The sequence below is a fragment of the Ammospiza caudacuta genome, chromosome 18 (genome assembly GCF_027887145.1).
Source record: "Ammospiza caudacuta isolate bAmmCau1 chromosome 18, bAmmCau1.pri, whole genome shotgun sequence".
Classification (NCBI taxonomy): Eukaryota; Metazoa; Chordata; class Aves; order Passeriformes; family Passerellidae; genus Ammospiza; species Ammospiza caudacuta.
The window spans coordinates 12,283,620-12,306,626 of NC_080610.1; the positions used below are offsets into that span (position 1 = coordinate 12,283,620).

General features: G+C 43.9%; 1 protein-coding gene across 8 annotated transcripts; it reads right to left on the bottom strand.

The window, feature by feature from the left end:
- Window positions 1-2,222: 2,222 nt before the first annotated feature.
- Window positions 2,223-22,736, bottom strand: MAPKAPK5 (MAPK activated protein kinase 5). 8 transcript variants are annotated; one of them, XM_058817009.1, is made up of 14 exons: window positions 22,382-22,736; window positions 18,637-18,710; window positions 16,872-16,947; window positions 15,459-15,556; window positions 13,856-14,009; window positions 12,093-12,182; window positions 11,374-11,469; window positions 10,301-10,381; window positions 8,270-8,457; window positions 6,361-6,481; window positions 5,666-5,796; window positions 4,934-5,055; window positions 4,557-4,661; window positions 2,223-3,648 (listed from the first exon to the last, which is right to left on the bottom strand). In XM_058817009.1, exons 1-14 carry the CDS (start codon window positions 22,415-22,417, stop codon window positions 3,554-3,556), a joined length of 1,467 nt encoding a protein of 488 aa, XP_058672992.1. In that variant the 5' UTR covers window positions 22,418-22,736; the 3' UTR covers window positions 2,223-3,553. The 8 variants fall into 8 exon arrangements, with proteins under 8 accessions (XP_058672992.1, XP_058672988.1, XP_058672989.1 ...); XM_058817005.1 differs by having other exon boundaries at window positions 16,872-17,001; window positions 22,382-22,403; XM_058817010.1 differs by having other exon boundaries at window positions 2,226-3,648; window positions 4,940-5,055; window positions 22,382-22,733.
- Window positions 22,737-23,007: the final 271 nt, after the last annotated feature.

Consider the following 23,007-nt stretch of genomic DNA (forward strand, 5'->3'; position numbering starts at 1 on the left):
ACACCTGCCCCAGCTTGTGTCCTGAAATGCTCCTGGCTGTGTCTGGTTCCTGTCACCTCGAGGATAACAAAAACATTTCCAGAGGCAGGAAGGGCCCAAATGCCACCCTGAGGCTCTTTTCTTAAAGAAAGAGAGAGGGGAGGGGAGCACTCCCTGTCCCTGGAACAGCTCAGGGCCATCAGCAACACGGCAGATCCATTTCTGACCACCCAGTGTCCCCCAGTCCCAGCAGGGCTCCCACCTCAAGGATCTGGCTCCTATTCCCAGTGTCCCAAAGACAGAAGGGCTCATCCCTCCCTTCCCTGAGTGCCCAGTCCAGCCCCCAGGGGTTCACTGGGAGCACTGGGCAGGTGCTGCTGCCATCTGATGCAAAGCTGGGCTCAAAAAATGCAATTTTGGGTTATGGTGCCAATCAGTGCCCAGGATTGCCCAGGGATTTACCCAGCCTCAAATCCTCATTCAAGTGTTTGTTCCCATGGATCAGGGAGGTGGAATAATGGAATCATGGAATCTCTAAGGCTGGAAAAGCCCTCTAAGATAATAAAATCCAAAAATTAACCCAGCACCACTAACCACACCCCAAAGTGCTGCAACCACACCTTCTGGAAACTTCCAGGGAAAAGCAGAATCCTGCTGCTCTTCCCTCCTGCTCCTTCCTTCTTCTCTCTGCAGGGATTTGGGAACCAAACAAAACCAGGAAGGAACTTTTGAGTTTAGTAAAATCATTTATATACAGGATGGGTAATATTTACAATGTAATACTGATCCAAAAGGAACTAACAGGGAACACTGAGAGGAGAAGTGAGAACATTTTAACACACAGGAGTTAAACATGGGCACAGACTTGAGTTTCCAAAAGAAAATCCAGAAGTAATGACAGCAAAAGTTTGACATGTTGCTATTTCCAATCAAAATCTCTTTCACTAATCAGGTTCTCCTAATTTTAATAGATATAGAAAAGCTTCAAAAAATCAAATCACAGGAGAAGCCAGTTATACAGAAAATTTTGAAAAGGTCAAATGATTTCAGACATTTTTCTTCACTTAAATAAAATTCTAAAAAAACCCAAAACCCAACAACCTCCAGAGCTTTCCCACATATTTTTAGTGTTTGTACAAAGAAATTCTTCTTTGATCCCACACTTCCAGCTCGAGATATTTACAATATTCACATTCTGCTACAAAGGATCAGTAGATTTATTACCAAGTCAAGCCTCAGAGAATCAAGACAAGGTGTCTTGCACTAGCTTCAACTGAAAAATCAACTAAACCCAGGAAGGAAAAAATCAAATGCTAGTTTCAAACACATAAATGAAAGTTATTGAACTTTGAAATGTAAAACAGAACTTTTCCAAGAGTAAAAAAATCAACTTTCTCATAGAAACAAAACCATTTGACCTTGAGTCTTCAAATTGTGTTTTCTTAATCCATCCCTCCTCCCTCTGCTTCAAATCAGGCTCTTATTATTTATCACAGACAAGAAAATGGAGATTAAATCCATCAAAAGCAGTTCCTTGTGGCAAAAGCCCTTGCAAATTTGTACAGATGTTCCCACCTCAGGATCAGCAGCACTTGAGGGATGAAGAACAGGAGGAATCCTCTAACACACATCAGATCCCACCTTCCTCTCTGACTGCACTTCCAATAAATTCTGACTCCCAAAATCTGCCTGAGGATTTTCCTGCTGGGAGGGCAGAGTCACAAAGTGCTTTTGGAGGGGATTTTTTGCTCTGCCATTCAAACAAAGGTGATTTCCTTGTTTCCATCTCTATCTGCCACACTTGAAAGTTTCAATTCCTCAGAAAAAACATGGATTTCAAGTTCAAAATGAAACTATTTCAAGACATGACCTAGAATTAGAGCAAGGACAGAAATGCACATAACAGGGCTTGATGGTACAGCCAAAAAAGTGACAAAAACTCTCAATTTTTGCTACTTCTCTTCAGTTTTCATCAAGAGGTCAGTGCACAAATATTCCAGGTAATGTCAGAGGTGTTTACAAACACTCCCTGCTCCCATCAGAGCACGGATAAGCAGGGACTGTTCTTACCCTGCATTGGAAAAAACTGTCCACAGGATTAGGGAAAGCTGACAGAGAACAGGAAACAAAACATCTCCTTCATGTAGAAAAAACAAGTCACTGTTTAGAAAATTGTATAGAAAGAGTCAGACACTGCTTTGCCATCCAGCTAAAGCTGCAAGGAAATTTTGGTATAGAAAAGAAACAAAAAAAAAAAAAAAAACCAACAAGGCTGGACTTTTGTAGGAGAGAACTGGGAGATCGATGGCTCAGGTTGGTCAATGTAAACCCAAAAATGGATGAGCTGTGAAAGACAACAACGTTCAGGAGTGGTCACTGAGGGCCCTGGGTTGGCACTTCAGTCTGCAGACCAAACTCAGCCGGTGTCTGCACGGATTTGGTACCAAAATAGCTCTATAAAAAGCCTCCGCCCGATCTTTGAAAGAAAGAGAAGCAGAAAAGGTAGAAAACTAGAACTATGTACAGATTCTTGCCATTGGTTTGCTTCATCAGGATTTAAAAAAGCAGCTTTTGGAGCCAATGTTCCAGACTAGAGAAAGAACCTGCCCTGGGGAGCAGGGAGCAGCCCTGCAGTTGTGGCTCCCCCAAGAAGGAGCTTGAAGGCATCAGAGATGAGAATTTGGGCTCCAGAGAAATCCCAGGGGTTCCCCAGAGCACTGGGAGCTCTGCCAAACAAGAGGACAACTCAAAACCCAAGCTTGGATCTTCTAGGAAGGAAAGAATGGGAATATCCCAAACAAACAAAGCCCAGGCTGGTCTCGGTCCATAGAAGATCCCACCATGGAAATTAAAAGAATTTGTGCATAAAGACTTGAACATTCTTCTGTTCTGCTCTTGGACAAGGTGAGAAAAAGAAGAGTTTTGTGCTGAATGGCTGATTCAGCCTTAAAAAAGCTCTGAGGAAGATGAGGAGAAAGAAAGAGAGGAGGTTAAGCCTTAAAGAAGGTCTGAGGGAGATGGGGAAGATGACAAAAAAAGAGAGTCACTGCTCAGAACTGAAAACTTCAGCAAGCACATGGGCCAGGCACCGAGCCAAACTGAAGGGTATTTAATTGATTTTTTCTCTACCTAAAGACCTGGAATTTAGGTGCCAAGGGGAGCTGTGAATTTGCATTTCACAGCACTTGCTTCAAGTACTCACTGAGCAGGGCCTTGAGAAACTGTGGCTCTCCTTCTCATACAGTCACTGCAGGGGCTGGCTGTGACAGGTGAAAGGCAGCTTCTGCAACTGGTTATTAAGAAAAAAAATGGTTTTTAACAATAAAATCCACCCCATTTGTGGGGCTCGTGATTAACAGTACATAAGTGATCATATATACCTCGAGGAACTGAGTTTTAAAAAAATATTACAGTACCAATGATTTTTTTTTTTTGTATCTACAACTATACAGCATTTTCAAGCAGTATGGAAATTTAATGAAATAATTATGATTTATTAATTTACATAAAAATACTTTTTACAGTTAAAGAATAAATCTTAAATGGTAAAAAAAATAAGATTAAGAAGCTCCAGCTATTGAGAGTCGTGGGAATTTGTCTGCTCTTCGATCACTTGTTTGACAATTTCTGCCAGTTTTAGTCGATCCACTTTGTCTGTGAATCCTCTGCCTGGAAGGGGAAAAAAACAAAAAGAGGGAATCAGCTGGAGCTGGGCACAAGGAGGAAAGCAATCCCAGCTGGAATTAAACAATGGAATTGTTTAATTAATTAAGGAATCCCAATGGAATTAAACACAGACTTAGGGCAACAGCAGCACAGGATCCAAAAGGACTTAGAGACCATGGAAAAATGGAGCAATTAAAGATCTCAATGAAAGTCAAGCAAACAGAACAGAGGAGGAAGCAGGATCAGCCCTTGTGAAGCTGAGTGATGCTCCTGCTCCCTCCCATCCATCAGCACCTGCTCCTGGGAACCACCTGAGCATCCCAAGGTGCCTGTCCTGGTTTTGTTCTGCTTCCCACCCAAACTGAGCTGACAGGGAGGAGCAGCCTCCAGCAGAAAGAGGGAATAAACAGCTGGATGGAAAGCAGCTCAACAGGTTCCTGAAAGGATCAGAGAATCCTGGAATAGTTGGAAAGGACCTTAAAAGTCATCTGGGCAGGGACACCTTCCACTATCCCAGGCTGCTCCAAGCCCTGTCCAACCCCTCCTTAGAGACTTCCAGGGATGAGGCAGCCACAGCTTCTCTGTCCAGGGCTCCCCACCCTCACAGGGAAGGTTTTTTGTATATATCCCATCTATCCCTGCCCTCAGACAGTTTAAAATTCCCCTTTCCATCACAATCCATTTGTGCTGTTACATTCCTGGTGCTTCAGAAAACTCAACCCTGACCCTCAAATAGAAATTTCAAAGCAACATTTTCACCCCCATTTTGGGAACACCAGTTCTGGCAGAAGGGATAAAACAGTGTCAAACCCTAAATCAGCCCAAATCCAATAAATCTGGGGTTATTTCCATAGCAGGAGGTCTGTGCTTCCCCCTGTTCCACCCTCCCTGGGGTGAGCAGGAATTCTCACCGTTCCAGCTGAAGCTCTGCAGGGTGTCCCGCAGCAATTTGCACTCCCTGTTGTATTTCCAGGCCTCCTGCATCACTTCATTCAACTTCTCATCTTCATTCTCTCCTGGTTGGGACAACAGAGGGACACAGGAGGTTTGGATTCAAACTGGGCAGTTATTCCTGCTGACCCACACAAACCAGGAAATGGCCTTTAAACCAAATATTCCTGTTTAAAAGTTCTTTTAACAGCTCTGCATGTCACTAAAATTCCACATGAACCCAAATCCCAGCTCAGAGGCTGCCCAGGACTTTTCTTCCTTCCTCACCACTGACACAGACAGACCCAAAGTGGGGATCTTGCACATTTAGGAATAAAAGGTTCTTAAAAGTGGCAACCTTTACCAGCCTGTGGTAGAATGCACTGAGCAATCACATCTCTGAGCTTCTCCAGAGCCACGTTGGAGTCATTGCTTCCATTCTCAGGGTCATGGATGTAAACACCATCCTTTGGCTTGGTGCTGCACAAGAACAAGGGGGGAATAATTAGAATTTAACGAGCTCAAGCTCGTTACTTGTTGTGTAACTGCTGCAGTCTAACACAGCTCCTTCCCTCTCTGGGAAACTGGGAGGCAGGTTCAGCATTAATTAGAATTCTTGTCCTATATTAAAAGGAGGAATATTCCTTTAAATTACTTCAAATTTAAAGGAATTTGAAGTAATTTAAAGGAATATTCCTTTAGGTAGAGGATAAATAAAATGTATGAGTCTGTTTTTCAGATTAATTCGAACAAAGAGAGAGAGAGAGACAGAGAGTTTACCTGACTTCTTCAGTAAATAAATGTTAGAATGAGAAAAAATATCTTAAAATTTTTCTCCCAGTTTGCCTTATCTTACATGTGACCCACCATCCCAACAGGAATCTGTTCAATGCAGGAACAGGGCCAAACCTCCCTCCTGCCCTCACTGGCACATCTTGACAGAAAAACCACACTGTGCCACTATGATTTGTCTGAGCAACACCAGAATTGTGTTAAACCACCACAGCTGAGCCTGTGCCATCCCCAAAGGCATTTCCCAGCCATCCCAGCTGGCTCCAGGTTGTCCTTGCAAGCCCAGCTCTGGAGTTACCCCAGGAGTTTCCGCTTGCGCAGGATCGGGTTGTTCACGGAGTGAAGGGGCTTCAGGCTCACTTTGAGGTCTTGGATTCTCATGTTTGCAAGTTGTTCTGCATGAGCCTGCTGGATCCCAGCCACCATGGCCTGCAAAGACAATGGACAGTGTTTGCCATGGGCAAAAAAAAAAAAAGACACCAAAATTTGGTTTATTTTGGAGATGTGCAAGAAAAATCAGGTTTGCATGAAGCAAGGTATGGTTACATCTAAAATCAGTGACAAAATATCCCTGGGGGAAACAGGACAAAGGATCATCTTCTCATGGTTCACAAGATTGACTGAAATCCTCTTTGAGCAGAAATGAAAGGAAACAAGGACTATTTGTTTAATTAGTGAGGTCATTGCTGTATGACCTCATAAAACATGGCAAAAAGAGCAAAGAGCTGTGGAAGATCCCTCAGGCTCTGCTTTCCACCATCAGCACATGGCTGCTCATCACACCAGTCTGGGAGCATCTCCTTCAAGCCCAAATTTCACACTTTATTCCCATTTTAATTCCTGTTTCCATTTTCTCCCTATGATCTCAGCCTCTCCTAAAGCAGAAGAGAAGCTCCTTCTCTGCATAACCCCACATCAAAAAAAGCCCTTCACCCATCCCAGAGCTCTCCTGCTCCTGTGCAACATTCCTGACCAAGTCACTGCTGCTCAGACCTTGTCCATCATCAGCTGGGCAGAGGGCAGGATGTTGTCCAGGGCCTCAGTGGAATTGAGCCAGGGATGGTCCAACACCCCCTCAATGGTCAGACGTTCCTCAGGCTTCACCTTCAGCAGCCTGGGGAGGAAAGAATAAATCCTTAAGGAGGAGTTTGGTGATTTAAATGCATTTAAGTATTTTCAAGGCTAAAAAATCAGCTTTGCCAAGAGCTCAAACTACCTCATTTTGGGGCAAAATCTCAAAATCTGTCCCAGCTCCCTGAGCTTGCAGTGGTTTAATGGTGTCACAGCTCATCCAGGGCAAAGGAGGGTGCTAAAGGCATTCCTGGGGTACCCCTGTGCTGCTGAATTCCACAGCTCAGCTCCCAGGTGGGAAATCACCTCCAGAGGAGCTGGAAATGATCCAGGCTGGCACTCCCTGGAAATGCTCTCCCCAGAACAGGTTACACTCATCCCAAGGACTCTGGGCGTGGAAACTCTGCAGGATTCACTGCTCCCACCATGCCCTGAAAAATCCTCAAGTCATGAACACTTTGGTTCTAGTCCCTCAAAATAAAAAGCAACTGAAAACTCAATGAAATCAATCTTTTCTAGCATGAAACCCTGGAAAAAGGATTTGCAGATAAATTTGTGTTCTCATGACGAGCACAACTAAATAAAAAAGCAGGAATTCCCACAGAGTGCTGACAAGTCATCCCAAAGTCTGAATGAGAATGGGAATGACTCCATGAGCCTGTCACACTTCCTCAGACAACTCCAGATCAGCTTCTTGGCTGCAGAGCACAATTGTTTAATGTACCAAGAAAGTGGAAATAACTTGTACAAAATGTCAGCAGCACCACAGGGGAGAGCAGAAATCCCACTTGCTGCCAAGCAGGTTGAGCTCACTTTTGATAGCAGCCACGTGCATTCCTTTTCCATGCATTTCCCAGATCCTAAGCCATTATCAAACCCTCATTAAGCCTGAGGTCAGAAATGAGCCTGGATCCATGGGACAACATCCTCAGAGCTGACTTTCATGGGAATTTTGGAAGACAATGAAACCTTTTGCCTGTGGAGTTTCTGTGTGAGAATAGAGCCGACCTTGTATAAAGAAAGTTAATTTAATGAAAGGTTGGGGGTTCTCCTGCACAGCTCTGAAAAGGTCCCAGCACCCTCTCCAAACAATGGAGAATTTACAGTACATCTCAGGAGCCAGTGACACTTTTAAATTACTTCCCCAACTGATTTTTTTTTCCTATATATATTGCTTTTATTCTCTTAGCTCCTCTGATGCTGCAAAGGCAGTAAGTCTTTTTCAAAAATCAGTGAGGTCAAGCCCTAATCAGTGCCATGTTCTTGCTCCCAAACAGACCAAGTCTTTGAAACACTCCCAGCTGAGGGATGTGCCCTGCATGGAAAACAGGCTCCATTAGCATTGGAATAAAACATCCATGCAAAACCTTATCTGAGTCTGGCACCTCATGGCAGATCTTCATCTCCCTCTCCATCTTCCTGCCTGACTCTTTTTAGGCTCTGTATGATGTGCACAGGGCTTTAGGGGACAGATTTACCACATCCCATTGAAGGCACTTGATTTTCACAGGAATTCAAATGTTATCCCAGGAAATCTGTGTTATCCTGAAACCCTTCAGTGCTCCCACTCCCCTTGAAGACTCAATACACAATTCACCCCAACAAAAGAGACATCGACATTAAACACTAGGACAGGGGAAAAAAAATTCAAAAAATTCCCAGACTTGGTTTATGCTGAATGTAACAGAGAATTTGGCAGCTGGATGAGCTGCAGACAACCCTCACTGCTGGGACAAGGCACTTCCAGGAGCTTTTCCACTTCCTTAACATTGAACCATTCCAATTCCTTAACAAAGCACACAGCAACAGCAGAGTTTCCTCAAGGACTCACTTTCTGACAATGTCTTTTGCCATTTCTGAGATCTGGCTCCACTCCTCCTCTGGGAACTCGAAGCTTCCTGTCATGATCTTTTTCCTCATGTCCTTGGGAATCGTCCGGCTGTGGTGCTTGGAGTAGAAGGGGGGGTACCCACACAGCATCACGTAGATAATCACCCCCAGGGACCACAGGTCACAGCTCTGCAAGCAGGGAAAGCGTCACTCTGGGCAGCAGTTTGTAACAAATAATGGGGGAGTTTTGATAAAAGTTCTGTGTGATTCCCTAAGGGAACAGAACCAGCTCAGATCCACCTTTGTGATAAATGTGGCTGCTGGGACAAGGCAGCTCCAAGCTGAACAAATTCCAGTTGTTGGGAATTGTCTGGGACAGCCAGAGCTGCAGAAGTGTGAGAGGTTTATTGTCACAGAAAGGATTTTATGAAAAATCCTTTTCTTAGGATTTTTTTCTCCTGAGAAGCCGAGACACCTCAGCAATGAAATGTAAACATTGATTATCTGCTGCTTTGGAATGCAACAGGTGCATCTGTGATTGGTCTCATGTGGTTGTTACTAATTAATGGCAAATCACAACCCAGCTGTCTCAGACTGAGAATCACAAGATTTTATCATCATTCCTTTCTTTGCCTTTCGATGAAATCCTTTCTTCCATTCTTTTAGTATAGTTCTAATATAATATATATCATAAAATAATAAATCAACCTTCTGAAACATGGAGTCAGATCCTCTTTTCCCTATTCCTGGGAGCCCTGTGAACACCACCACAGTTTATTGCTTTGTGGATAAATGTGGCTGCTGGGACAAGGCAGCTCCAAGCTGAACAACTCCCAGGTGCTTGGGAATTGTCTGGGAACAGCCAAGGCTGCAGAGGTGTGAGAGGCTTATTGCATGTCTCAGGACATCTGAATCCTACCCCCAATCATCCTGAATCCTACCCCCAATCCCATAAAAGAATCCAGTTGTTTACAATGGGAGGCTGAAAATACAACAACAATCCAAGAAAGGAACAGCAGGGAAATGGAATCAGAGCTGTCTGTGGGGGCAGCCAGGGACAGGACAGACTGCCATGGAAGGACAGAGCACCTGGAAGCTCTCAGTGCCCATTCTGGGCAGGCAGGTGAGTGCCAGGTGCTGCTTTTGCACAATCACACCTGGGGACAAGGCCCTTCCCTCAGCAGCTCTGTCACCCAGAGCAATTCTTCACAGGGAACATGGAAAGAAAATCCCTCCCACCTTGGAAATCCCAAATGGACAAGAGAGGGAAGAAGAAACTCCATATGCAAACACTACTGGCCCATTCTAAGGAGTTGAGAAACAGAATTGTCTGCTACAATCACCAACCTGGCTCTGCAGGATGGAGAGAAGCAGTCAGAGCCCTGAGGAAGGCAGATTTATGATGCAGAGTAATAAATAATTGCTTTGATTTTCTCTGTGAGGCTACTAAATGCTATCACTGCATATCAAATAACCATCCCTAGAACTGCAATCAGGGCAGATCCTTACACTGGGATCACAAACCAAAAAACTTGAATTAAAATTGACACTCAGTGGCTCAAGCACTGCTCAGCCAGCAGGAGACAGTGATGATAATAAAGAGGAAAACGTTTTGGAATGCCCAAAAAGGATTATATGACCTTTCAGGACATTTCCTGCCATGATTTTGCCAAGATTCCAGCAGCTACACAATAAATTCTTGGTTGTTTTCCAGAAGATCCAGGTACAGAGCAGTTCCTGGCACAGCTGCCTGAACAAGGAATGCTGTGCACATCCAGAAACTCTGGCAGCAGCAAAGAGATTCCCTTTGAACAGAGCTGAGAGAACTTCCCTCATGGCCTCACTCCAGCTGAGTCCTTCTACTCTCCAAAATCTTGTTCATATTTAGTGCTCCTTAAAAGCATTTGTATACTTATCCCCCCTTCATTAGAGGATCATTAATTAGGTTTGCACTAAATGTGCATTTCATTATTTGCTCTACCAGAAGCACCAGAGGGGTGGGGAAGACTTTTAAAGATCTTTCCCAGCTCACCTTGTTGTAGGTGTAAGGGGTTGGAGAGGTGGGGATAATACCAGACTTTTCCTTCTGATGTCTTCTTTGTGCCTCCAATACCTGGTGAGATGGGAAATAAAAACAAAGAAAAATCCATTTCTGGACAGGCAGCACAACCAGCAAATCCAAAGATTCCTGATAATTTTCTATTCAGGAAATTTATTCCAGCTACTGAAGACTACCAAAGTCCAGTTTTTCTCCCTGAGAAAGACTGGAGGTTTCTACATGGGGAAAATACTAAAATATTTAATATTTTAGCACTGAAATCTCCATTTCTGCCTGAATTAAACACTTGCTCAGAACCTCCAACCCCTCCATGCTTGGAACCAGAACCTGAGGTGTGTCTGGAGGGTAACCCCAGCTCAGAGCTGTCCCTTTGTGCCTCTCCCAGCACAAATCCCACCAAATGTGTCCCTTCTGACCCAGTCTGTGGGTTGGGCTTGCAGGGAGCCCCAAAAGGCTCCAGCTGGGAAGGAATTTGATGAATTTTCAGGGCATGCTCTGATCTCTGAATTGCCTTTCCCAGTGATTAAAGGCAGCCCAGCACTGCAATTAAATCTCCATCTGCAGCTGCTTTTCATTTTCTCCAGGATCCAACACAAAGGACAGGAGAGGGGGGAAGCAGCACAAAGAGCAGCCTGTGTGTAATTACAGGTTGTGTTTAATGACACAGGGGCCAGCCAAGGTGCCCAGGTACCAACCCTCTGCCACTGCCCTTTGTGAGCAACCTTTTCAAAACCTTTTCCTTCCAACCAAGTCCTTTTTAATGGAATCTTGAATGAGCTTCAGCTGGAAGGAGGATGGCAAAGCAGGGATTTCTCCAAAGCAGCTGCTTTAATACAGCTAAAGGCCAATTATCACCATCAGTGCTGAGCAATCTGGGAAATTTGCCTTATCAACAGATTCCTGTGGCAGCTCCAGAGCAGAGGAATTTCTGGAAGATTCCTGCACTCAGAGCCCTTCCAGGACAGCAAAGGAGTTAAGTGATGTGGATATGGAGGTTCAGGCAGTAAATGATTCCTCTTTAGCCCAGAGCAGGAGCTGGTTGTTACCTGAGGTGCTACATAATAGGGAGTGAACTGGGGTGTCATCAAGTCACCTTGGTCTACTTTGGCAAACCCAAAGTCACACAATTTAACAGGTGCATCCTAAAACAAGGAGAAGAGGCTTTATTAGATAAATCTCATTAAATCAGCTTTGCTAACACAGAATTCTCCCCCTGTCCTCATCTCACCTTTTCCAAACATTGTGTTTATACCCTCACACTCCCCCAGGCAGCTGAAAGGTCACAAATTGACCTTTCAAACCAAGGTTTTGCTTTCCTGGGTGCTCTGGGCCCCCTCAGGGATTGGGAAAGCACTTGAGGCCCTTGTAGGGGGATCCCTGCATATCCAGACTGGTGGTGAGCAGGAGACACAAAGAATTGTTTGGATCTATCAAAGATCTCTAGGCAGAGGTCAGAACATCCTCATGAGGGGGCAGAGCTGGATTGTGTTCATGTGGAGCACCTGACTCAAATTTAACAGCAGCAGCAGGGACTCACTGCCCTGCAAGGAGATCAGGGGGTGGGAAAGCACCAAGTCCATCCTGGTGATTCAATTTGCAATTGAATTGAATTCAATCGAAATTTGCATTTGAAAATTCAATTCCATTAAACTGTTTTTCAATTTTGTCACCAAAACATTCATGTCATTTTACCACCACCCTGAGATTCACCCTTGAGCCACTTCACAGAATTCAGCAGCAGAAGAATTGCAAATGTTGGTCTTACCAGAGAGTTATCCTTGAAGAGGAGATTCTCAGGCTTGAGGTCCCTGTGTGCAATGTTCAGTGAGTGGCAATGCTGCAAAGCCAAAGCTATCTGGAAAAGGGCACAATAAATCAGCTACAATCACTGACCTCCTCCTGCAGCCTGGAGATTTATTTCAGCTTTACAAAGCACATTTCCAACCCCAAATATTTTAAGTGGAGTTCTCCTTTAGGACAAGCCTGACCCAGCTGGGACATGAATCCCACAGAAAACAAAATCCAGGCTGGCCTGGGCTTCCCAACCTCCTCATTTTGGGAACTCAAGGCACTGAGAGCCCCCCAGAGTGAAGCAGGAGGTGCCAGTGCCCCTTCCCTGCTGTGCCAGGGCTCCAGGGTGCTGCCCCTGCCCAGCAGGGAGTTCTGGTTTCAGGATTCCAGGGAATCTGCAGATCCAACCCTCAGGCAGTTTTATTCTTTCATTCTGGATGGTGCTGCCTGCCCTTCAGTCATTCTGGGGATATCCCACAGAATTGTTTCAAGGATGCTTTGGGAACCTGCAATCCAGGCAGGAAAAGCTGCAGGGACTGCACATTTCCAAGTGCAATTCATTTCAAGAAAAGTCAAATATAAATATTTAATCAGCATTCCTGAGACAGAAGTGAGGCACAGGCTCACAACCCTTATTTGGAAATGTCTGTAGGATCCTACCCAAGTTTAGAGCCCTTAAAAACCTCCAAATTACTGTCACAAGAGAACTTCACTGATAACTCAGCTCAGCAATAAATACAAACACATTCCCAGAGATAAATACAACAAATACATTCCACATTCCCTTAAAAATGAGGCAGTGCTGTGAAAAGCTTGAACCATTCCTGGGTACAAGACAAGGATAAAGAAGCACCAGAGAAAAGAATTTCACATTTCAAACTTCCTTTCTATGAACATTAAAGCAAAGAGTTACTTGAGACATGAATGACCCAAGTGTACACACAGAATTCAAACCAAAGTCTTGATTTCTGGTAAAGTTTTACAAGTTTTCCCCACCATGTCAAAAAAATCAAACAGGCCAAAGGATGTCAAACAAACTGTCAAGAATAATTCTGTACTTCCACCTCATTTCTTTGTTGGATGAGACCAAAAAGTACCAGCACAATTAGAATTTCATTAGAAACAAATCAAAGCACAAAAGTAACACAATTTTTTTGCCCCAAGTTCAGATATTCTGAGAGGAACTGGGAATCCCAGCACTGAATTCCACAGAGATCCTTCTGAGAGTCCCACCAGCAACAAAAATCCTGATGGACACCAAAACCCCCTGCAGAAAGCACCATGGAGGTTATAAAATCATTCAGGAGTGAGCTGGGAGAGAAAGGGTGAAGGAACAAACAGACACAGAATCAGGACAAACAGACACATTCCTTGGGATCTTCCAGGAATTCCACAGCCCAAGCCCAGAACCCAGCCTGGAAACCCCTGGCCCAGAGGAGAGAAATGCCAAGGGGGTCATGGAGGTTCCAGAGCTCAGGAGTCCTGCAGGAGGCAACACTTTTAGGACAAGAAGAATGACAAAATCCTCTTGCAAGTCTTCTCTAGAGCAGGTGTGGAAAAGCAAAGTTAAGCACAGCAGACCCAGAGAACAAGCCCACACCTTCAATCCTTTATTCCTAATAAAGCTTGGGCATTGTCACTTATAACAAAGCAGGCAATGATCATCGGATCAGAACTGAGGAAATCTTTGAATTCATCCTTTTTCCCCACCCTTCCAGCCCCAGGAATTGTCCCTACTTTAGCCAGAGCATGATGGATTTGCTGGGACAGGGGGTGACTTGCCTGCTTTGTTACTTGGCTCGCTTGCTTCTCAGTAAAGTGCCGGTGCTGGCTGATTCTGTGGAAGAGCTCTCCCCCTTCCATCATCTCCATTACAATTAGGAGCCGAGCCCTGTTCAAAAGCATTTCATGTTGTTACATTAAAAAATCATCCAAAAGAACAGAATTGCTAAGCTAAGAATGCATATTTCACACAAACACTGCTTTTGGGGCTATTTTGGTGAGTTTAAAATCCTCAGGATTTTCTGGCTCCCAGGAATCTCCAGTTTGCTCCTCCTGCTGGGCTCCCACACCCAGCTCCAGCCTGGATGGAGCTGGAAGCCATGTGGACACTCTGCCCTCAAGGACTGCACAGCACCTGGATGGTTTTGAGTCTGGATCCCCCAATATTTTAATTTACAGCTTTACAAAAGAACAGAATTGCTAAGCTAAGAATGCACATTTCACACAAACACTGCTTTTGGGGCAATTTTGCTGCTGTTGTTTTGCCTTCCAGTCTAAAATCCTCAGGATTTTCTGGCTCCCAGGAATCTCCAATTTGCTCCTCCTGCTGGGTTCCCACATCCAGCTGGAACAAACTGGACATGGATAAATCCAGGAAGCCATGTGGACACTCTGCCCTCAAGGATGGTTTTGAGTCTGAATTCCCCATTATTTTAATTTACAGCTTTACCAAAAGAAGAATAGCTAAGCTAAGAATGCATATTTCACACAAACATTGCTTTTCTCTGCTGTTTTTGGGGCTATTTTGCTGCTGTTGTTTTGCCTTCCAGTCTAAACTCCTCAGGATTTTCTGGAATCTCCAGTTTGCTCCTCCTGACATCCTCCTGGCTCCCACATCCAGCTGGAACAAACTGGACATGGATACATCCAGGAAGCCATGTGGACACTCTGCCCTCAAGGATTACACAGCACCTGGATGGTTTTGAGTCTGGATCCCCCATTATTTTAATTTGCAGCTTTACTGCCCTCAATATGAAGGATAAAAAATAAGAAGGTGGAGATCAGGGCTGCCAGATCCTCAAGGAATTAACTCCCAGTTCCCACCACACAGCAAAATCAGCTACACCAGAGCCTAAGACAGGTCTCAGCTCTTTCATTCTCCCAGCTCTGATGATTTTCTCCACTAAGATCCTATCAGAAGACAATATTTTAATCCAAATATAATTATGCACACACACAAAAAAATTAAATCACTCTGCTCCATGTTTTCCTGTGTTCGTTTTAAGCAGGACAATGCCTTGAGAGTTTTCAGGGCTGAATTTCATATTTTTAGAAACAACTCTTTCACACAATGCAGACTGAATCAATGGAAAACCTAAAAAAATGGAGATGCATTCAACACAGGGAATAAAGGAGGCAAAATAATTTAAACACACAAAAGTCAGGGAAAAAAAAAACAAAAGAGCTGCTTGGTCTGCAGGATAATTATTACACCTGGGACCCCCTTGAAATAATAATTTTGTGATTAAAACCAAAGCAAAGCAAAGCAAACTCCACTATACCTTGGGCTAAACATGGAAAAGAAGCTGTGGGAGTGAATCCCCCTGTGCAACCTTACCTGGGGCTGGATTCATGTGGGAACTGCACACTGTTAGCATAAACTTCAATTATTTGAACAATATTGGGATGTGTTGCACACATCATGTGCAGACGTACCTTGAAGAGAAGGGAAGAGCTGTTACTGCACACAGGGACAGGCACTGAGGGTAAAAACACCCCAAATTTGGGGCAGATTGTGGGATCCCACACAGAGCTCTGGGAAAAGCTCAGTCTTGGGAGGGTTGTACAGAAATTTAGACAGAAACAGCTTTAAGAGTAATGTAGTGTTTCAATGGAAGTGAAAATGAATGAATAAACCCCAAAATTCCATCATATGGAATGAACAAACCCCAAAATTCCATCATCTGGAATGAACCCCAAAATTCCATCACCTGGAATAAACAAACCCCAAAATTCCATCATCTGGAATGAACAAACCCCAAAATTGCAATATCTGGAATGAACAAACCCCAAAATTCCACCATGTGCAATGAACAAACCCCAAAATTCCATCACCTGGAATGAACAAACCCCAAAATTCCATCATCTGGCATGAACAAACCCCAAAATTCCATCATGTGGAATGAACAAACCCCAAAATTCCATCACCTGGAATTAATAAACCCCAAAATTCCATCGTGTGGAATGAACAAACCCCAAAATTCCATCACCTGGAATTAATAAACCCCAAAATTCCATCGTGTGGAATGAACAAACCCCAAAATTCCATCACCTGGAATTAATAAACCCCAAAATTCCATCATGTGGAATGAACAAACCCCAAAATTCCTTCATGTGGAATGAACAAACCCCAAAATTCCATCACCTGGAATTAATAAACCCCACAATTCCATCACCTGGAATGAACAAACCCCACAATTCCATCACCTGGAATGAACAAACCCCAAAATTCCATCACCTGGAATGAATAAACCCCACTTTAAAACTCCCTGGGCTGTTCAATCAAGCCGAATCTTGGTGATTTTTGGACACAGATGATTTTTATGGGCATTTTAAAGGAGAATTTGCTCAATAATAAGAAATTAAGTTGCTTAAACCTCAAGGACAATAAATCCTTCTTTAAATTCCCCAAAGTGCCCATCATCCCACAGACTGACAAGTTTGGCACCTCAAGAATTCCCAACCTGTGTCAGGAGCTGCTTTATGTCCTGGCACATGGAAAAAAATCCATTTCCAGAACAACTTGAAGCATTCTTGGAGCAGTGGCAACAAAACTCCCTCTCAAACTGGTTCTGTTCCATTACAGGCAGAAGAACAGCTTGAATTAATTAAAAACCCCAATTAATTAAAAATAAATCTCTGGATACACAGCCAGCACATGGGGGTTTGGTGGTGGGGTTTTGATGTTTAAAACATCCCCAAACTTTCAAAAATTGAAGTTTTTTTTAGGAGAGAAAAGCAGGAACTGTACCTCATTTCGAGCTTTTGGACGATCGAGGAGGATTTTCAGTGCAAAGCGTTCCTGGGAGGATTTTTTCATGCAGACTCTGGGATTACAGCAACAAAATCATTCAGTCAGCAAGGAGGTTCAAAAGAGACACCTGAAGTGATTGAATTGGAGCTCTGAGTTTGCTCTCCACGTGGGAATTGCCAGGAATGGCCCCAGTCTGGGATACAGCCCAGCTCTCACCCTAAATTCAGCCCCAAGAGAGATTTGGGATGGAAATAACCCAAAGCACACCTGAACACCCCCAGGGATGCTGGAATAAATGAAATATTTGGGATAGATAAAGTGGTTTGGGAAGGAAATTCTCTTTTTGGGTGAATTTTTTCTCTTTTCCCCCCTCATTTAACAACTGAGGAAAGGACCCATGTTTGAAGAGGCAGCCAAAGCACAAAATGAATGTTTGAATGAAACAACCCAGAAAGGATGAGGAGAAGCCAGACAGGAAGATAAATGATGGGAAAGACAAAGGGAGCACCCAGAACAGCACACAGAAGTTTTCCAGCCCAAATTCCCATTTTCTGAGGGGAGAGGCTTTGCTGGAAAAGTGTTTTCCTCTCCAGAAATCATGCAGGGGTGAGAAATCCATGAGGAGCAAGGCTGGGATGCAAAGGGAGAGGAAAAGATGGAAAAACAAGTGGGAAAGCAGGGAAGGGGAGCTCAGAAGGAATTTCTGTTTTCATTATTCCACTATCAATTCCTGCTCCTGCCTGGCTGTGGGAACTGAGGGGAAGGATCAAGGAGGAGTTTCAGTGTAAATAGTTCTTGGGAGGATTTTTTCTGAGGGGAGAAGCTTTGCTGGAAAAGTGTTTTCCTCTCCAGAAATCATCCAGGGGTGAGAAATCCATGAGGAGCAAGGCTGGGATGCAAAGGGAGAGGAAAAGATGGAAAAACAAGTGGGAAAGCAGGGAAGGGAGGATCAGGAGGAATTTCTGTTTTCATTATTCCAAACCAAATTTCCAACCTTTTTACCATCAATATCTGTAAAAAATAGGTTTTTAAATGGTTTAAAATAGGTTTGTAAATGCTTTTAAAACATGATAGAAGGTTTACACAATGTGCATCTAAATGCAAACCTTGACATTTTAAATGGTTTAAAATAGGTTTTCCAACCTTTTTACCATCAATACCAAATTAAACTCCTGCTCCAGAAATCATGCAGGGGTGAGAAATCCATGAGGAGCAAGGCTGGAATGCAAAGGGAGAGGAAAGGTTGGAAAAACAAGTGGGAAAGCAGGGAAGGGGAGCTCAGAAGGAATTTCTGTTTTCATTATTCCAAACCAACTCCTGCTCCTGCCTGGCTGTGGGAACTGAGGGGAAGGATCAAGGAGGAGTTTCAGTGTAAATAGTTCTTGGGAGGATTTTTTCTGAGGGGAGAAGCTTTGCTGGAAAAGTGTTTTCCTCTCCAGAAATCATCCAGGGGTGAGAAATCCATGAGGAGCAAGGCTGGGATGCAAAGGGAGAGGAAAAGATGGAAAAACAAGTGGGAAAGCAGGGAAGGGAGGATCAGGAGGAATTTCTGTTTTCATTATTCCAAACCAACTCCTGCTCCTGCCTGGCTGTGGGAATACAGAGCACAGAGAAAGGATGATCATTTTTCCTCCCAAATTCCCCCCCAAAAATACAAAATCCCTCCTGCACAACCCACATGGGGCACAGGAATCTGTTGGTTTGAATTTTCCATAAATCCCATCAGCATTTTTAGTCAAATACTCACTGACTCCTCCCTTACCTGACAGGCCCACTGATGCCAGCTCCCAGCTTCTGAGTCCAGTTTATGTTGTATTCCTCTAAAATGGAGGTTTCCTGGTCAGGAGGGAAAACACAGGCAATAAATACATAATAAATACAATTATTACAGCTTTTCCCCAAAAAAAAAAAACCCAAAAAACAACTCAGCAAATCTGAGTGTAAAAGTGCCTGGTGGGGAGTTTGCTTTCCTGAAGAAAATTAAATATAAATATAAAATATATTTATAAATATAAATATAAGACGACAACATAAATGGAATATAGATATAGATATAAAGATGAATATAAATATAAAATAAATATAAAAATTAAATTTTATACGCTGCACTTTTTAAATTTGGATGCCAACCTTCATCCCAAAGCAGCTTTATAACTCAGAGGTAAAATGAATAATTAATGGTCAAGAAACACAAATGACACCAAATCCAGCTCAGGAATGGCAGCTCCAACCTCAGCACCAGGAATTCCCAGCATGTTCACTCTTTTCCAACCTTCAAATTCCATTATTTTGATCCTAAACAGCTGAAAATGCTTTAAAAGCACCAATGTGTTTAAAAACATCCAAGTGTTTCAGCTGGATTTCATGGGGATGGAATTCCAGGAATCTGAAACTTCTGATGAATAACCTGAATTTTCAGTGGGATAATGATGTGAAATATCCAGAATTCCAGCAAAGTTTCACAGCTCCACGTGGAGCAGCAGCAAAATTCGCTCTCAACAAGGCTGAGCCAAGAATTTGGGAATTACTGCAGAAAACTGGGATGGCCATGGCCTGGAAAAGCAGAATTCCCAAGGGAAAAGCAGAATTCCCAAAGGAAAAGCAGAATTCCCACAAGAGAAGCAAAATTTTCAGGGGGAAAGCAGAATTCTCAAAGGAGAAGGAGAATTCCCAAAGGAAAGGCAGAATTCCCAAAGGAAAATCAGAATCCCCAAAGGAGAAGCAGAATTACAAAAGGAAAAGCAGAATTACAAAAGGAAAAGCAGAATTCCTAGAGGAAAAGCAGAATTCCTAGAGGAGAAGCAGAATCCCCAAAGGAGAAGCAGAAATTCAGAGGAAAAACAGAATTCCCAAAGGTAAAACAGAATTCCCAAAAGGAAAAGGAGAATCCTCAAGGGAAAAAGCAGAATTCCCAGGGGAGATGCAGAATTCTCAGGGGAAAAGGAGAATTCCCACAGGAGAAGCAGAATTCCCGAAAGAAAAGCAAAATTCCCAGAGGAAAAGCAGAATTCCATGAGGAGAAGCAGAATTCCAAAATGAAAAGCAGAATTCCAAGGGGAGAATCAGAATTCTCAGGGGGAAAAAGCAGAATTCCCAGGGGAAAGCAGAATTCCCAAAGGAAAAGCAAAATTCCCAGAGGAAAAAGCAGAATTCCATGAGGAGAAGCAGAATTCTCTGGGGAAAAAGCAGAATTCCCAAAAGGAAAAGCAGAATTCCCAGGGGAAAGGCAGAATTCCCAAAAGGAAAAGCAGAATTTTCAGGGGAAAAGCAGAATCCCCAAAGGAAAAGCAGATTTCCCACATGAGAAGCAGAATTCCAAAAAGAAAAGCTGAATTCCCAAAGGAGAAGGAGAATTCTCAGGGGAAAATGAGAATTTCAAAATCAGAATCCCCAAAGAAGAAGCAGAATTTCCAGAGGAAAAGCTGAATTCCAAAAGGAGAAGCTGAATTCCCAGGGGAAAAGCAGAATTTCCACAGGAAAAGCAGAATTTCCACAGGAAAAGCAGAATTCTCAGGGGAAAAGGAGAATTCCCAAAGGAAAAGCAGAATTCCCACAGGAGAAGCAGATTTCCCAAAGAAAAAGCAAAACTCCCAAAGGAAAAGCAGAAATCCCAAAAGGAAAAGCAAAAATCCCAAAAGGAAAAGCAAAAATCCCAAAAGGAAAAGCAAAAATCCCAAAAGGAGAATTCTCAGGGGAAAAAGAGAATTTCAAAAGCAGAATTCCCAAAGGAAAAGCAGAATACTCAAAGGAGAAGCTGAGTTCCAAAAAGAAAAGGAGAATTTCCAGGGGAAAAGGAGAATTCCAAAGAGAAAAGCAGAATTCCCAAAAGGAAAAGCAGAATTATCAAGGGAGAACCAGAACTCCCAGAGGAAAAACAGAATTCCAAAAGCAAAACCAGAATTCCCAGAGCTCTCCCAGCCCAGCTCTGCTCAGGACTTTTCCAACCCCACTGGAGATCTGTGGGATTAAGGGATTTTTTACCAGCACACCCCAAAAAAGCCTTTATTCCTCACACAAACCCCAAATTTGTGGGATTTTCTGTCCCAGACATGGGGAAACTGAAAGGTGTTTATAAACATTTATTCCATTTTCAGTCTCATGTGAAGTGTGAAACATTTCAGGTATGTTACAATTCACACCAGCACAATCAGAAGCCAATTATTTTTAATTTAATTTTTAATTTTTTTTTTAAATTAAAATACATTATCAGCATTTCTTGGTCTATCAGCTTTTACCACTCCATGCTGTAAATAATCTAAAATTAATGTATCATGTAAATAATGTACAATGTAAATAATCCTGTGGAGTAATTTGTTATTTTAATAATTTAAGTAATTTTAGTTATTTTAAGTAATTTTAGTAATTAGGAGCTTGTGAGTCCTAATATAATCCAACTTTCATAGTTCTATTTCTCCAAAGTATTTAGGGTTTTTTTGCAAGGCTGTCCTTAAATTTATTTCTGAATTTCCGTCCTGAAATTTATTTAAATTTCTCAGCGTTTGTCCTGTTCCATGGCATTTCTAAGCCAGAATTTTTAATTTCAAGGTTTGCATTTAGATGCACATTGTGTAAACCTTCTATCATGTTTTAAAAGCATTTACAAACCTATTTTAAACCATTTAAAAACCTATTTTTTACAGATATTGATGGTTAAAAGGTTGGAAATTTGGAGTTTTGGGAGTCCAGGATGCTGCTGGGACAAACTGGATGGAATCAGAGAAAAATCCCATCCTGGGGAATTCCAGCTCCTGCTCCTCCAACCTCTCCTCAATCCCCAAATCTGGAAATAAATCCTGTCCTAAATCCCAGAACAACCAAACCTGAGCTAAATCAAGCAAAAAAAATCAGCATGAAATATAAAATAATGAATACTTATTAAAATGCTAAAGATTATTAAAGTATTAAATGATACAAATTTAATTTATTCAGGGTTTAGAAAGATGGGGCAGAAATCCCAGTGGATCAGAGGAATTTGGGGTTTTCAGGAGGAGCTCAGAGAAACTTCTGGGATATTTAAATCACATAATTTATGGACATTAAATTTGTGCCTTAGGGACATTAATTTTGTGCTTTAGGGACATTCTTTTGTGTTTTATGAATATTAATCCGGGAAAGGGGAACAAAGCTGGGGAAGGAGGATTTGGACAAAAGGAATTTGGAATTGTGCCATGAGGGCATTGGGCAGAATCCTCAGGATAAGGAAGAAAATAAAAACCCCAAAAAACTTCACATCCGAGTTGGGATCAGCTCCGTTGGGTAAAGGGAATTGGAGCAGGGACAGATCGCGTCCAGAAGGGCGGAACGAGCGCGGCACTAATTAACATAATAATGAGCCCCTCATTAACCAGCAGCGCTAATTAATGAGCGAACACCGCAACTCGCGGCCGGCGAGCACCAATCCCTCCGCTCCCCAAAACACAAACACCACAAACGTCAGCTCCTCGCTGTGCGGGACCCCGAGCGAACCCCCCGGGACGAAGCGCCCCGAAATCCGCCCCGCCGCCAACCTTGATCGTCCGCTCCATGTCGTGATCGTGCGACATCGCCCCGCGGGGCGCGGCGGGCCCGGCGCCGCCTCAGGCAAGGCGCAGCCCCGCTGGAGCCTTTGTGCCGCCGCCGCTCCGCCTCATGCCCGGCCGGGCGGGCCGCGGGGAGGGCGCGGGGCCCGCGCGGAGCCGCCGCTCAACCGGGAGGAGCCGCCCGGGAGCCGGACATCGCCGGAGCCCCCGCCGGGCAGCCCCGCCGGACTGCGCGGGCGGCCGCGGCGGCGCTGCCGACGCTAAGGGTGGTACGGGAGGATGGAGCGGGATCGCCGCGCCCGCCCCGCGCCCGCCGCGGGGTTTTGGGAGCCGCCGTCACGGCGCTGGAGCGGTTTGCAGGCGGCTGAGGGCAGCTCTAAAAGCGCGACGGCAAAGGGAAAGACCCCCGCGGGGCTTTCTACATATGCGGCGCTTTGTGATGACGTTGTAATCACCGCGCCTCCGGGGGCGGAGCGAAGTGAGGTAGCGCCGCCCCTAATCGGAGGGGCGGGACAAAGCGAAGTCTCGCGATATCTCGGTGGGCGGGACCTACCGGAGGGACTTGCCGCCCGTCGGGTCCGGGAGGTCTCGCGAGAACTCGGCGCGCCCGCCGG

What these genes read in the sequence shown, in the direction of transcription:
- MAPKAPK5 (XM_058817009.1), bottom strand. Translation starts at nt 22,417, where the DNA reads ATGTCGCACGATCACGACATGGAGCGGACGATCAAG. An exon ending in CCACATGAATCCAGCCCCAG is followed by an intron (nt 14,010 to 15,458) that starts GTAAGGTTGCAC and finishes GCTTTTGAACAG; the next exon opens with GGCTCGGCTCCTAATTGTAA. An exon ending in CCCAGCTGATGATGGACAAG is followed by an intron (nt 5,797 to 6,360) that starts GTCTGAGCAGCA and finishes TTGTCTTTGCAG; the next exon opens with GCCATGGTGGCTGGGATCCA.